The sequence below is a fragment of the Anomalospiza imberbis genome, chromosome 3, assembly GCF_031753505.1.
Source record: "Anomalospiza imberbis isolate Cuckoo-Finch-1a 21T00152 chromosome 3, ASM3175350v1, whole genome shotgun sequence".
In the NCBI taxonomy this organism is placed as follows: domain Eukaryota; kingdom Metazoa; phylum Chordata; class Aves; order Passeriformes; family Viduidae; genus Anomalospiza; species Anomalospiza imberbis.
In genome coordinates, this window is record NC_089683.1 from 19,372,278 (window position 1) to 19,384,354 (window position 12,077).

Sequence of the window (12,077 nt, forward strand, 5' to 3'; positions counted from 1 at the left end):
TAGTGTGCTTCTCTCCATCTCTAGGGAGAGAGACTAAACAGCCATGCCTGTAAATTAAGAGCTTCATCCATGTGTCTGTGTTCAGCTGCACAAATCTTGGCCAATGTATTCAAACCCTGATGTCAGTGCAAATATTGTACTAGCTGCTAGTTCAGATTCCAAGGAACTCTGAACATGCCTGGGAGAAATTATGGATATCCACATAGTTAGATTTATAACACTGATGCATATCAGGTTGTGTCCTTTCAGCAAAGAGTCTATCAGGCATGTTCCTTGCAAATGACTCGTGATGTAGCAAAACAGATTCATCTCATAAAACCAGACTCACTGAATAATAAAACTGCAGAATTGTACTGCTGTTTATTCACCACATTGCAGAGTACCTTAACCTGTACAATGATAACAGCCTTCCATTTTCATCTCTGTAGCACTTCACCTGTAAACTTGCAGTCCACTTTTCAGTTTGTGACCTTTAGGTCTATGTATCCAGAGGCTGCTGAGTACAAATATTGTTTACCCTTGTACTTAAAAGAGCCCTCATTCTCAGTTTTACACTCATTGCATTGGAGGGTTCTGAAAAGACGGGTACATCTATTATGTAGGGTTTTGCAGGAAACAATTGCCAAATAGATTAGGCAACAAGTAGATACTAGTTTAAAAAATAGCCACTGACATACAAACAGATAGAAACAGACATGTCAAATTGAAAATAACAACTAGAATTTTTAGATTCATGTTTGCTAACTGTTAGAATTGTGGGAAAATACAAAAATATTTCTCCTTGGGAAGTAATATTGTTTTCCTGCTTTATATAATTTTATCCAATTCAATAAAAAATAAATGCTGGGTTAGAATTAAGTTTTCTTTTTATATAGAAGAAGACATCTACTAAATCAGTTCTCTCTAAATATGAAGTTCCTCACACAATCCTAGAAGCTTTCAGAGGAAAAGCCTGTTTATAAAAAGTAGCGCACCAAAGTTTAAATTATGAGTTCTTCCTCCAGGAAGGTTCACAGGCACCTCATTTACAGACACATTGATGCCAAAGTTAACTGATTAACACCAGTCCTCCTTCACCAATTTCCTTGGAAAAAGTCAACACAGCTTCTTGGGTTTAAAGAATGAGAAAAAAGGGTTTTTCAGGGCACAATTTTTATCATACATACCTGTTATTGCAGGCACCAGTGATGAGTCGATACTCATTAGCTAAGCAATTATTTGGACATTTTGGTGGCAACATATAAGGCAGACATCCAGAAATATTAGCAATCATAGTGAGCAGATCAGCTGATAAGCGATCTGAAAGGAAGAACCCAGACAAGCAATTTGCTGTATTGGATTTAGCTGCTAGAGTAGAAACGACATTATTGTCAGCTGCATCTACAGAATTCTCCCTCTTCCTCGGAAAGAGCACTTAATGAGAAGTGCTGCAAGAGGCTGTGTCGGGGACTTAGAGGCAGAGCTAGTTTTATTAGGTGATGCATAGAGAATGAGAAGAAAGAGGTCCAGCAATAGCTGGGAACTGAGGTTGACCTGCTTGCTGCATCCTTCTTTCCCTGCGCTGTAGTCCTTTTCTTGCCTGGTCCCTGTATTTACAACAAAGGTGTAAAAAATGCCATTCAAGAACAAAAGTATATGCCAAGGAAGAAAAAAGTGGGACTGGAAAGATGCAGAAATTTAAAGACCCTGCAGCTGACTATAGAATTCAATGCTGAGTGGAAGAGAATCAGAATTATTAGCTGGAATTTGGAAGCGAGGTAAAATCAAGACCCTTTATATCAGTAGACAGCATGTTATAAATATATTTCTGAAATAATCCAAGATGGGTCTCCCAGTGAGCATCTGATGATGAGCATCTGACAAAGCCACACTATTGTGTAAGCTGCAGAGAGCTGGCACCTATTCTCACCTCTGCAGGTATTGAAATATGTATGGCCAGTTGGAGGTGGATGTACCCATGAAATAGGAGCAACCTGGTCTAGAGGAAGGTGACCCTGCCCATGGCAGGGGGCTGGAACTAGGGGATCTCTAATGCTCTTTCCAGCTCAAACCTTTCTATGACTCTTTCTGAACTCAGAGAAACCTTGACACTCAAAGTGACTACAACCATCACATGATGAAAGATGGGGGTAGAGGTAACATATAACTCTTGCACTTGTCTCCCCACTGGCCAGTGCATGCCACCCAGTCCCAATATCTATTTGTTCTGCCCATTCAACTCTGAAGTAAACTGCTTTAGTCCATTGTTCAAACCAAAACATTAAGCCACAAAACCAAAGTTTCAAGGACCAAATCATCTCAAAACATGTTCTGTGGAGCAGTTAGAACCTGTACAAGGCAGTAGGGAGAACAGAAGGAGAATAGGATGTTAGACTGGCTACATAATCTTGTCATTATGTACTAGTAACTTGTGCCAAATTTGTGGATACAGCTGTAGTTTTATGTTAGTTCACGTTCAAAACTGTACTCAGAGCCCAGCTCCCCAGTTATCTGGGCCGCCTAGGCAGAGACTCACATGTCTTCTTTAAAGTTAATTTAGTTCTCTAATTCATGTAAAACTATTCTATTGTGGCACATAGACTGTACAGTGTCTATTCACATTCTATTAACATTGTTTCAGTTCTGAAAATTAACAAGAGCTTTGTGCACTTCTGCAGTTTAGAAATTCAACTTCTTTTTGAAATCGCACAGCACAAAAATAATTGCATCTGTGTATGTTTGTGTGCATATAAATATATGCACAGACACACTAATATAGATAAAGATATATTTTTACTTCTACAAATGTCCCATTAGTTTAGTAAGGCAGATATTTCTGCAAGGAAATAAAATAATAACTGTGGTGCTTTATGTCAGTTTATAGCACTCTAATGCCTCTATATTTTGGAAAAAATGTTCTAATACTAAGACAGAACACTTCATGTAAGTGAAAGAATTAAATTAGGGGGTGAAAAAAGTCAATGTTTCTGATATTTCAAGCTTTCCAGACACCAGACAGACATCTTGAAATTAATATCTAATTAACAGGAAATATTTTACTTAGACAACATTGAACTTTCTGGACTATGTCTTTCTTTCCCCATCTAATATAAAAAAACCCAGTTAAAGTGGAAATAAATGTGTAACAGCAGTGCATTATAAAATTAGTTTGGGAAATATGAACATATGTTTTTTAAAGAGGGATATGCATATGTTGAGAGGAAGTGTGTTTGAAAATGGCAGTGCTATAGTGTGATAGAAGATCAAGCACTAAACCCAAACTGCTGGGGAAGATAGATATTTCACTGCAAACAAGAAGCTTACAACACCGAGACTATGCAGGCTAATTTACAGGCAATACAAATACACAGTCATGAGCTCACAGGATGCCAATAGTGTAATACTGCTCTCCTCAACTATAAGAACGCCACCCACACTCCAGCAAAGAGAAATGTAAACCTATCTGAGGTGTTTTCAAGAACAAAAGAAAGTGCAAAATAAAATAAAAGTGAACCTAACTGAACTTTAATCTAAAAGACAGCATTCAACAAATCAATAGGGTGGTTTGCCAATGTCAATATACTGTATTTACCAGTTGGATGCAATGAACGTTTGTGCTTCTGGCAAACTTTTTGTTTCAGCACCTGAATTGACATTTCCATTCGTTCAGCTGCTCGGGAAATATCTTGACTCTCTTGTTCAGGAAATTTTGAGAAAGCCAGCAGTAAGGTGGGGGTTGCTATTCCACTTCCTTGGATCTTTCTATAATTGAGATAAATACAGAAGGTTTTGCAATGAATACATTTTTAAAATTTTTTCATAACAATAAAGCTGTCAGTGCTGGATATGTTGTAAGTTTAAGGTATTTAAGGTATTAAGGTATATTTTGAATGAAGAGAACACTGGGAAAGCAAAGAGGAAGGCTGTTTTGTGACCTTGTTCTGCAAGGAAAATTCTAAAAGAGAAAATGTGATTCTGTTGGACACACAACAAGAGATCATTTTGTGGCAAGCCTTTAGGATAAGAAAGGACCTTTTGGGGTGAGCAGAGCCTGCAGCACTAAGTGGAAGACCTTGTGCAGGATAGTAACAAAAGAGGTCTTCCAACTCACTGCTGTGAGTAGGCTTTGCTTTCATGTAACATTTAATACCCAAGACCATCCTCAATCATCAATAGGACTTCTGGGCACCAATTCGCTTTAAAGTCTATGTATCCACATAGACAGTATTTCAAAGGAAGCTTAATAGTCTGGTGTCTGGGGTAAGTAGTCTCAGTTTTATTCCTAATAAAATTTCAATTCCTAATTGTAATAATCATTGTTAAACATTTATCTTTATCATCTCTTAGCATTTATCATGTTTAAGATATTGACCAAATAATTGCCACAATATCTTGCGAGACAGATAAATATCAGTATTTCCATCTATTACATGAGGCAGTTAAGCCACTGAAAACTTGAGACTTATGGTTTGAAAGTTTAAATGCCTCAGGATTGTCACCAAAATGCTATCACTAAAAACCGAGAGTGACCTCAGTCTCTACATAGAGGGGCAACAGTTCTTGACAACTTCTGTCCATGTAAACAGTTAGCACTCACAGAGCTCTGCAAATCATGACTTATTTGCAAATCACAGGGATAAGTCTTTAGGAAAAGTCTCTGCAAAAATGTGGGGATTGTACCCTGTAAAACTTATATATTGTGTTCCAAATATTGGAGAGAAATTAATTTTGTATTGCACATAAATCTAGTCATAAAATGGTTGAAAGAGCTCATTCTCTTACTATAACTCAAGCACAAAGGAGCTTTCTCCTAATTTGTACCTATCCACAGTCCAAGACAAATGTTTTCTTTCCTTTTCCTTATCTTTTTTTACATCTGTTGTAGATGGAAGGGGAAATATGAAATTCACTTTAACAGTCCAATTTAAGGCAACAGGGTTTGGCTCCTGATGCCATAGGTGTAGTTCCTGTCTCACTGCACCAGAAAAACATAATTAATGTTCAAAAATAGGTCCATAAAAGTATGATTTTTGAGCTATTTAGTTCAGAAAAAATGTCCAATTATTTTTTTGTTTTATTTATTTTTCCCACATTTTAAAAGAGCGACTTATATGGTGATAATGCACAAGGTCCTATTGGATCAAATTTTCAGTGACATAATCATAGAATGGTTTGGGTTGGAAGGAACCTTAGAGATCCCCTAGTTCCAGCCCCCCTGCCATGGGCAGGGTCACCTTCCTCTATACCAGATCACTCAGAGGTAAATGGGGGCAGTGATTTTTTTATTATTTGGGTTGTCAAAGAAACAGAAAGATTGACATCAACCTGTTTTATTATGAAAGCTTTTTTCCTGAATAGTTACTCACATCTTTTTTTTACCTTTTAATTTCATAACGTGCAGCATAATCCACCAGACTAAAACCCTTCTGGATAGCTTTAGTAATGCAGTTATCTTCAATTGGTTCTTAACAGGGAAAAAAAAACAAAAAGAAAGAAAGAACGATAAATATGTTAATAAATAGCATATTTATTTAAATATATACAATTAGAAAATATACAAGTTTCTAATATTAAGTTACAATTTTTGCCCTTTAAAAGCATCTCCATATGTTTTTCCTGAAATTAATGCTGTGGCTTCTGAGCTTTCGAAAAGGTAAGGTAGGTGTGTTAAATAAATTCTTCCATAATTTATAAGACTTGGGGATTTAGATTTCCTTGCTTGAAGTATAAAACGAGTTATAGACATGTCATATAGGACCAAATATAATAGGTAGGTCCAGCTGAAACATGTTGTGTTCTCTGTATGCAGCTGTGTTCTTTAAGTTCATATGTATTTTTCATCAAACTGTCCTTGGATTGACAGGCCAAACCTGATCCTCACTCACAGGTAATATGACCTGGTCTGAGCCACATAAAGAATTCAAGTCCATATTCAAGCAAAATTAAGACCTGGGATTGGGCCAGTTCATGAAAACCCTATTCTCATTTCTTCACCTATGTTTGGTGGAAAGATACATGTGAACATAACAATACTTCATCTGTGCTATTTTGTATAATGCTATTAGGAGGCTTAACTTATCCCTCTTTTGTGTACATGTTGCTTTATAACAAAAGAACCAGTCATGTTCTTTTGTTATATATAACAAAAAATATATAACAAAATAAATAACAAACAAATAAAAAAAAAAACCCAAAAAAAATATATAACATAATTAAAAAAAAAAGTATAACAAAAGAACAGTCATGTTCATAGTCCAACTCTATCCAAGTCTGTCCAACTCTATCCAATTCTATCTGAATTTTGTGGGATGGCCCATTTTTTCCTTAGAAAGCAAATAATAAAAAATAATATATATTAAAAAATAATAACATTTATGTACAATCGTTCATCATTTATGTACGGTGAAATTTTAGGGGAGCATGTGTCATTTGTAGTACATTCTGTGCTATTTCTTTCATCTATTTTTTGAATAAGGCACTCAGCTCAAGGAAGATAAATGTGTGATGAGGAGTAATCTCTCCTAGGCTAAATTATACTCTACTAAAGTTTTCAGTATCTAAGTATAGCAGTAGTTATTTCTCTTTTTCACCTATGCATAATAAAATATTCAGATGATTCATTTGGTGTTATCATTTAGATTTCCACTACTTCTGAAAACCTTTTTGAGTCTATGTTTAAAAAAAGTTTGATTTTTACAGGCCATACAATAAGTAGATCTTTTAGCATTTAATACAGCATATTTTAAAATTACTTTTAGGGGGCTTAGCTCTGAGAAATATAACATGCTTGAAGTATTGCTCATCCCGTGATATTGATTCAAACTCTGATGTAAAAGATAATATCCACTTGCTATACTTAAATTCCATTGTGTCTCTTCCTTTTCTTCTAAGAAGTATGAATTTGGTACCAAATGTCTTCAAATATGTGGTTCTTGAGTAATAAACATTATCTTGTACTGTCTCATCAGACCAAGAACACTTACTATAAAAAGAATCACAATTCATCTATTTATAGTCCATGTGTATTTTATATATTTTATATTTATTTTTATATATTTGTGCTTTCCTGGGCCTTAGGGAAGAATACAAAAAGGAGGGAGAGGGACTTCTTATATGACAGGATGAGAGCCGGTGGTTTTAAACTGACAGAGAGCAAGTTTAGATTAGATATTAGGAAGAAATTCTTTACTGTGAGTGTGGTGAGGCACTGGAACTGCTGGCCCACAGAAGTTGTGAATGCCTCATTCCTGGAAGTGTTGAGGGCCAGATTGCATGAGGCCCTGAGCAACCTGGTCTTGTGAACAGCATCCCTACACATGGTAGAGGGTGTGGACCTATATGATCTTTAAGGTCCCTTCCAACCTAAACCATTCTATTATTCTTGGATTTATTTTGTATTAACTAACATATAATATAATGTGGTCATTTTAGACCACATCTTTCCAAACAATTTGTATGGAAGCTTCAAGTAAATAAACCAGTATGGAAAGAAAACCTGATCTGTTTTGAAGTGAAGGTACAAAAAAGATTTCTCATAAGAAGTAATAGCTTGGGAATTTGTTTTTAATTTAATTTTTTTTGTATATAATTTTATTTTATTTGTGATTCTACACTAAATTCAGGTGAAAACTTTCCTAGGGCATCATATCACCAAACCTTATGAATCATGCATACAGTTATATAATATGAGGTTGTGATTTGAAATCCTGATTCTTTACTATCTCTGCCCTAATTTCAAGTAAAATCAGTTTCTGCAGATTTCTTTTAAAATTCAGTCTGGTATCTACTATACTTCTAGTTTATTAGATTTAACTAATATAAATTGAGCAGATACAAATGATGGTGAAAATTACAAGATTACATGTTTTGAACATAAGGAATACCGCAATCGGAGATGCACTAAAATACTCAGGATGCCAGCTGCCAACAGATCCACAGGAGAGAAGCACCCTTGTGGGACAGCAGGAGGGTGCCAGGTGGGACATCCTATGGCAACTGCTTCTAGCCCAGGATGATTAGCAGATGGGGAAAGAAATCCAGCAATTGTGCTTGGCAGCAATCATCTGACACATAAATGCTGCTAAGAAAGTAAAATCACTCCTAGTCAAAGGGATTGAGATACCCTACACATGGAAAGTTTTACTTACTGAGTTTATGAAACTACAATTTAAAAGAACACCTCCATGGAATAATTCTCAGAGAGGCCAGATAGTGTATTTTGCACACAAAAGAGGTTAAGCCATACTGCTGTTGCTAAACTGTCTGCAGTGTCAGTGTATTTTCAGCTTAAGCATCAACATAAGAAACTAACGTGTATTTTTACTGTTACTTACCAAAGATGGTGTCTTTCCCTATTTGAAGGAAAGAAAAGAAAACAGCTGTGAAGGCTATAGCTGCTGAAAATCCCAAAATAATGAAAACTTTCATCTACAAGAAAGAAGAGATAGTTGAAAATACATATAGCTTCATCTTCTAATTATAAACCAGACTATAAATAATTTTCTCTATATGGCAGATTTTACTTTAAAATTAGATTTCCTGCCATGTTCTGACTATATTTTTGAAGTTCAAAGTAATTCACTTTCTCTTTTTCCCTTCCTTACTTATTACTTTTCTTTTGCATTTTGAGAAGCTTCTAGCACAATGATACATGTAATTTGATTTTATAACATAATATGTTCTCACAATATCAGCAGCACATATATTAGAAATTCATCAATATTTTACTCCCATTCATTTTGAACTTCTCTGTGCATGAGACTGATTTGATTGTAATGCAGTGATTGCACATAAGATAATGAAGTGGCCAAACTAATAACAATTAGACCCTAATCTATGCTCCTATCCATAGATAACTGTGGTATCAAAGCAGCACAGTGAATATGCTCACTCTGCTGAGGTGAGCTGCATTCTCCATTTCAGTACTGGTACTCTGGCACTTCTTACAACAGTGCAAATATATAAACTCTCCAAAAGGTATCATTTTCCACATGCACTATATTGACTGGGAAGTGAAAGATTTGAAATATTTTTAGCTCCATATTCTATCAAAATTAAAAAAAGAAATTGTCTGAAAATTCAGAGAAACTATATTGCCCATAGAAATTCAATGTGAAAACACCCCTTCCTTTTGCATTTTATGAGTTAATATAATGGATTTCTTCTGGAAAATGGCAAGCAAAAGTTTTATTGTCTGACCTTTTGTCTGCTGAGGAGATTATCTTCCACAGTTCTGTTCTTTATTGATGGCAGTAACTCTTCTGAATTATGAAAGCCAAGTGCTTTCCAGGGACCCCGTTTATGCTATCAGCTTTATGCACTGGTACTCACTCAAGCTTTAGCAGTACAAATTATTTCAAAATCTTTTTGGCCACAGTTATGTTCCCACAAAGCAGAAACTGACGTTAACACTTGACTTGTTTATTTTTTCCTGCTGGGAACCAAAAGATAATTGTGTTGTCAGTTCATACATGAGAATTATTTTCCTGAAAATGAGAAGGAAAATGAGTTCATATTAAATATATATGTGTGTGTATATATATATATATATATATATGTATATACACACACACGCATCTATACATATAATTACCATGTTATGCAGTAAAATAAAATATTTTTCATTAGTTTTCCTTTTTTTAAAAATTTATTTGACAAAAAAGCAACATTTTGTCCAAGTTTATGCATTCTATACTTTGTACTTTACCAAAAGAACCGTTTGGAATTCAGATGCTTACCCCCAGGTTGCCCACCAACTTCCTTGCAGCACTTTTTTTTTAGTCTTTTTCTCTGAGCCTAGCTGTTTTTCTTTACTCTTTTCAGCCGTATTGCTTCTTTTAAAGTCAGTAGTTTGACCTGAAGAATCTATTTGGCTGGGTTGTTTCCTATTGTTCTATAGAGGCAGAGAGGTGAAGATCAGATCTGGAATCAGTATTGAGGATTCATTCTCTCATTTACTCTTTCCTGGTCACGCCAGGGAGATCACAAGGTGGAGACAAAGATCAGAGTTTGATCACTGCCAGAGGGGACAAGGTGAGCAGTGGGTGGGTAGCAGGGAGCATCCTGGAGCTGGAGGCTGTGGTACATAGTGGTGAAAGGAAACCTAGAGCATGTAAACTGACTGGAGGACAAACTCCAGGATGTCATTACAGCAGTTTGGGAATATCATACATTACCCGTTCACTGCAAAGATGAGTGGGCATGGTTGAGAAGTAAGCACAGAGCAAAGGGGAACAGACCTCTATTGGAAAAGTAGGTTTATGCTCCTTGGCTGGTGATTTAAGATTGCAGACAAGGAGTCAAACTTGCAATACCTCTTTATCCCGTTCCAAATTGTAATCTTTTGAGATTATCTTTCCTTACATAAGAAAGTATAAAGGAGATTGACTTCTAAGGCAGAGCTGAGCATTGAGAAAAGCAGATCCATTCCAAACACCTAATAGAATAAAAAGCTCATGCTGTATATTTCATATACTTCACAAGTACTACAGGTTTAATTTCTGAGAGATGAGAGACTTCCTTAAGGTGAAAAAAAGGTTTGATTTTCTTTGCTGATTCACAGTCAAAAATCAAAGCTTCCCCATTTAGTTCAAAAAGAGCATACCTACATCAAGGTTTGTTTGAATAAGGTTCTCAATGTTTGCTCATTGGTTGCAGTTGAAGTATTTGTCAACAGTGGGCCTTAAATGTTTACATGCAGTAAATTGGCCTGTGATGAAAAAATGGAATGGCAACATTTATTTTGTGTTTTTCTCAGTGTGAATATTTAACTGCCCACTGAGCCACAAATACAGTTTTAGCTAAAACCTGTACAAAGTCTTATATTACACTGGACTCACACAGACAGGCACAGCTGAATTCCTATTCCTACTGGAGCTCATTCAGAATCTTGTTATCTAAAACTGATTAAAGAGAATTAAGAGGGTAAAAATTAGCTGTTTAAGAACAGCCTTAATTTTTTAAATCCAAGATTCGTGTATTTCCATAGTAAGTGCAGAAAATGTCAATGAATATCCTGCTGAATGTACCCACTTTGTTCCAGATATTGTTACCGGTCTGCCTTAAACCATTCTTTCTGCAGAAAGTGTCAGCCTTCATGCCCAGCAGTGAAATTGCACAGACCAATGATGGTCTAAACATGGAGTACAAGACCAGTATGAAACAGTCTTTATGTTAAACAAAACGCTTGAGAAAAGCAGCAGTGAACCTTAACAGTTAACCATATTAATATTATTAAGTTTTAAATTGACTTGTTCAATTTTCTATATTCCCGAGATTTATATCTGCACGTGAAGACTAATGCTGTATCTATGTTCTTAAAAGTTAAAGACCTATATAATAAATCTCTGAGTTGATAATAAAAAGATAAATTCTGTTCAATGAAATAACCTTTCTGTTCAATGAAATAACCAAGCAATAGAATTTCAGATTACTCACAAATATGAATTTCTGCAAACCTACTATGGTATTTAGAAAAATTAGTTCATACTTAAAATATTATGTAATTACAGCTGATGTTTGATACAGGAAACAGACACAATTCTATAATCTCAAAACAACTTACATGTGCACTGTAACAGCCTGCAGCCCTGCCAGGCTCTCTGAGGCATCATCAGTTCTTACAAGCATTGGATTAGAATGAGAGATCTTCAACACAAATCTGTGCTGCTGCAGGAGCTATTTCTGATAGCAGATTCCACCATTTTGTAGCATTTAGTGACAATCCTGGGGTCTAGCAAAGCATGAAGGACACTATTAATATGGATGTCTAATCTATAATAGAAAAATTAGTTTCTAATCTCTTCTGGCTTTTAAAGTTCTAAGAACACCCTTGCAAAAGAAGAGGCAAAAAGTGCATATTACTGCACAATACTTCAGGAGAAGCAATTTTGCTGACGTTCCAGCTTAAAAACATAGAAGCAACAGCAATAAGCCTCATTTTAATATGTTGAGCAAAATATCACAAGTCAAAAAAGGCAAGAAAAGGATGAAAGAAGAGTAGTTCAGTGGGAAAGATCAATTTAGCTGAGTTTCAATGATGCCATTAATTCTAGTTACTTTAAGTACTTAGTTTTTTTCTGGGATCAGTTTAATTTTAT

At 35.5% G+C, this 12,077-nt stretch overlaps 1 protein-coding gene across 1 annotated transcript in view; it reads right to left on the reverse strand.

The window, feature by feature from the left end:
• Positions 1-8,406, reverse strand: part of TPO (thyroid peroxidase) — a 36,809-nt gene extending 28,403 nt beyond the window's left edge. Inside the window, exons 1-4 of the mRNA XM_068183555.1 lie at positions 8,313-8,406; positions 5,359-5,443; positions 3,572-3,741; positions 1,167-1,299 (exon numbers count right to left, since the gene is read on the reverse strand). Of these exons, the coding sequence (XP_068039656.1) occupies positions 1,167-1,299; positions 3,572-3,741; positions 5,359-5,443; positions 8,313-8,406 (482 nt within the window). The remainder of the gene's footprint in view (positions 1-1,166; positions 1,300-3,571; positions 3,742-5,358; positions 5,444-8,312) is intronic.
• Between the last annotated feature and the right edge of the window lie 3,671 nt (positions 8,407-12,077).